This window comes from Mirounga leonina, unplaced genomic scaffold (assembly GCF_011800145.1).
Source record: "Mirounga leonina isolate KUSES-001 unplaced genomic scaffold, KU_Mleo_1.0 Mir_488, whole genome shotgun sequence".
Classification (NCBI taxonomy): domain Eukaryota; kingdom Metazoa; phylum Chordata; class Mammalia; order Carnivora; family Phocidae; genus Mirounga; species Mirounga leonina.
The window spans coordinates 9,359,381-9,360,893 of NW_023270777.1; the positions used below are offsets into that span (position 1 = coordinate 9,359,381).

General features: G+C 49.4%; 1 protein-coding gene across 1 annotated transcript in view; it reads left to right on the forward strand.

Moving 5' to 3' along the window:
- The first annotated feature begins 1,448 nt into the window (after nucleotides 1-1,448).
- Nucleotides 1,449-1,513, forward strand: part of CENPV (centromere protein V) — a 14,103-nt gene continuing 14,038 nt past the window's right edge. The window contains exon 1 of the mRNA XM_034989309.1: nucleotides 1,449-1,471. Coding sequence (XP_034845200.1) covers nucleotides 1,449-1,471 — 23 coding nt within the window. The remainder of the gene's footprint in view (nucleotides 1,472-1,513) is intronic.

Below are 1,513 nucleotides of genomic sequence, written 5' to 3' on the forward strand. Positions count from 1 at the left end.
CCTGGGATCGAGCCCCACATCGAGCCCCTGCTCCGCGGGAAGCCTGCTTCTCCCTCTCCCACTCCTCCTGCTTGTGTTCCCTCTCTCACTGTGTCTCTCTCTGTCAAATAAATAAAATCTTAAAAAAAAAAATTTTTTTTTTAAATTTATTCATGAGAGGCGGAGGGAGAAGCAGGCTCCTCCTGGAGCAGAGAGCCCGAGGAGGGGCTTGATCCCAGGGCCCCGGGATCATGACTTGAGCCAAAGGCAGACACTTAACCAACCGACTGAGCCACCCAGGCGCCCCCAAACAAGCTGTTTTTAAATGACATTCAATAATAGGTAAAACTAACCTATGTGATAGAAGTGAGGATAGTGATCCCCTGTTTTCTCTGGAGCACTGAGAATGCTCTATCTTTGAACTGGTAGTGGTTACATAAGCGTTGCTTTCAAAATATGTGCATTTTGGGACGCCTGGGTGGCTCAGGTCCTGATCTCTGGGTCCTGGGATAGAGCCCGGAGTTGGGCTCCCGGCTCAGCAGGGAGTCTGCTTCTGCCTCTGCCCCTCCGCCCTGCTGTGCGCTCTTTCTCTCAAATAAATTTTTTAAAATGTGCATTTTGCTTTACGTAAACTATCTACACCTTCAATAAAGAAAACAGGAAAAACAAACTACATATTGTCTGGAAATTTTTAAGAAAAAGCACTTCATAGAGACACTAATGGACATAGCTTTAGCCACACTCAGAGGAAGATCTATAGTCATCAATACTGTGATTACCAAAAAATACTAAAAACAAAGAAACTACTAAATTCAATCTTGAACTAATAAGATAAAAATAGTGTTAATAAAGAGGAAAGTTGAAATTACGGAAGTAGAAAGTAAAACGGTAGAAAAGTAAGTAAAAGAAAATGTCATTTCTTTGAAGGTACAAATAAAATAGAGCAACGAATAGGTTTAGAAAATACCTGGGTTCCATCAGTAGTTGTTGTGATTTTTGTCTTGCAGCTTCGGTGCTGTGTTCCCATAACAATGGAACTTGGTGCGGTTCATTCATTTATTGCATTTTAAAGAATCTGTTGGACATCGGAATCCTCAAGACACGGTTTTACGATCCGGTAAGAGAGACCCAGAGGTACAGCAGGTTTCAGCCGCTGTTTGCCCGGCTGACAGCAGGTGCCTGGCCATTTAGGCACGTTAGTTCATTTCAGTGCACGATGCCTCCCGCAAGGTAGGCACTGCCCTCATCTTGGAGACGAAGTTACCCCAGCCTGGCCGCCCGGGTGCGGGTGTGAAATCAGGGCTGACCCTGGACTCCCCAGGTCAGGAAGGTCGGAAGAAGCCCTCGGATTCAGAGGCGACGGAGGCGCCTCCGCAGGTGCCAATGGGCTCCGGGTGTCGGGAGCGGAGGCCTGTGGGACGGAGCGGGCAGGTGCAGGCCCCGAGGCGCGCGGGCGAGCTGGGTCTGTGATGTGCAGCCCGGCGGCGGCCAGGTGCGGCGGGCCGGGTCGCGGCCGCGGGTGCAGCGCCCCCTG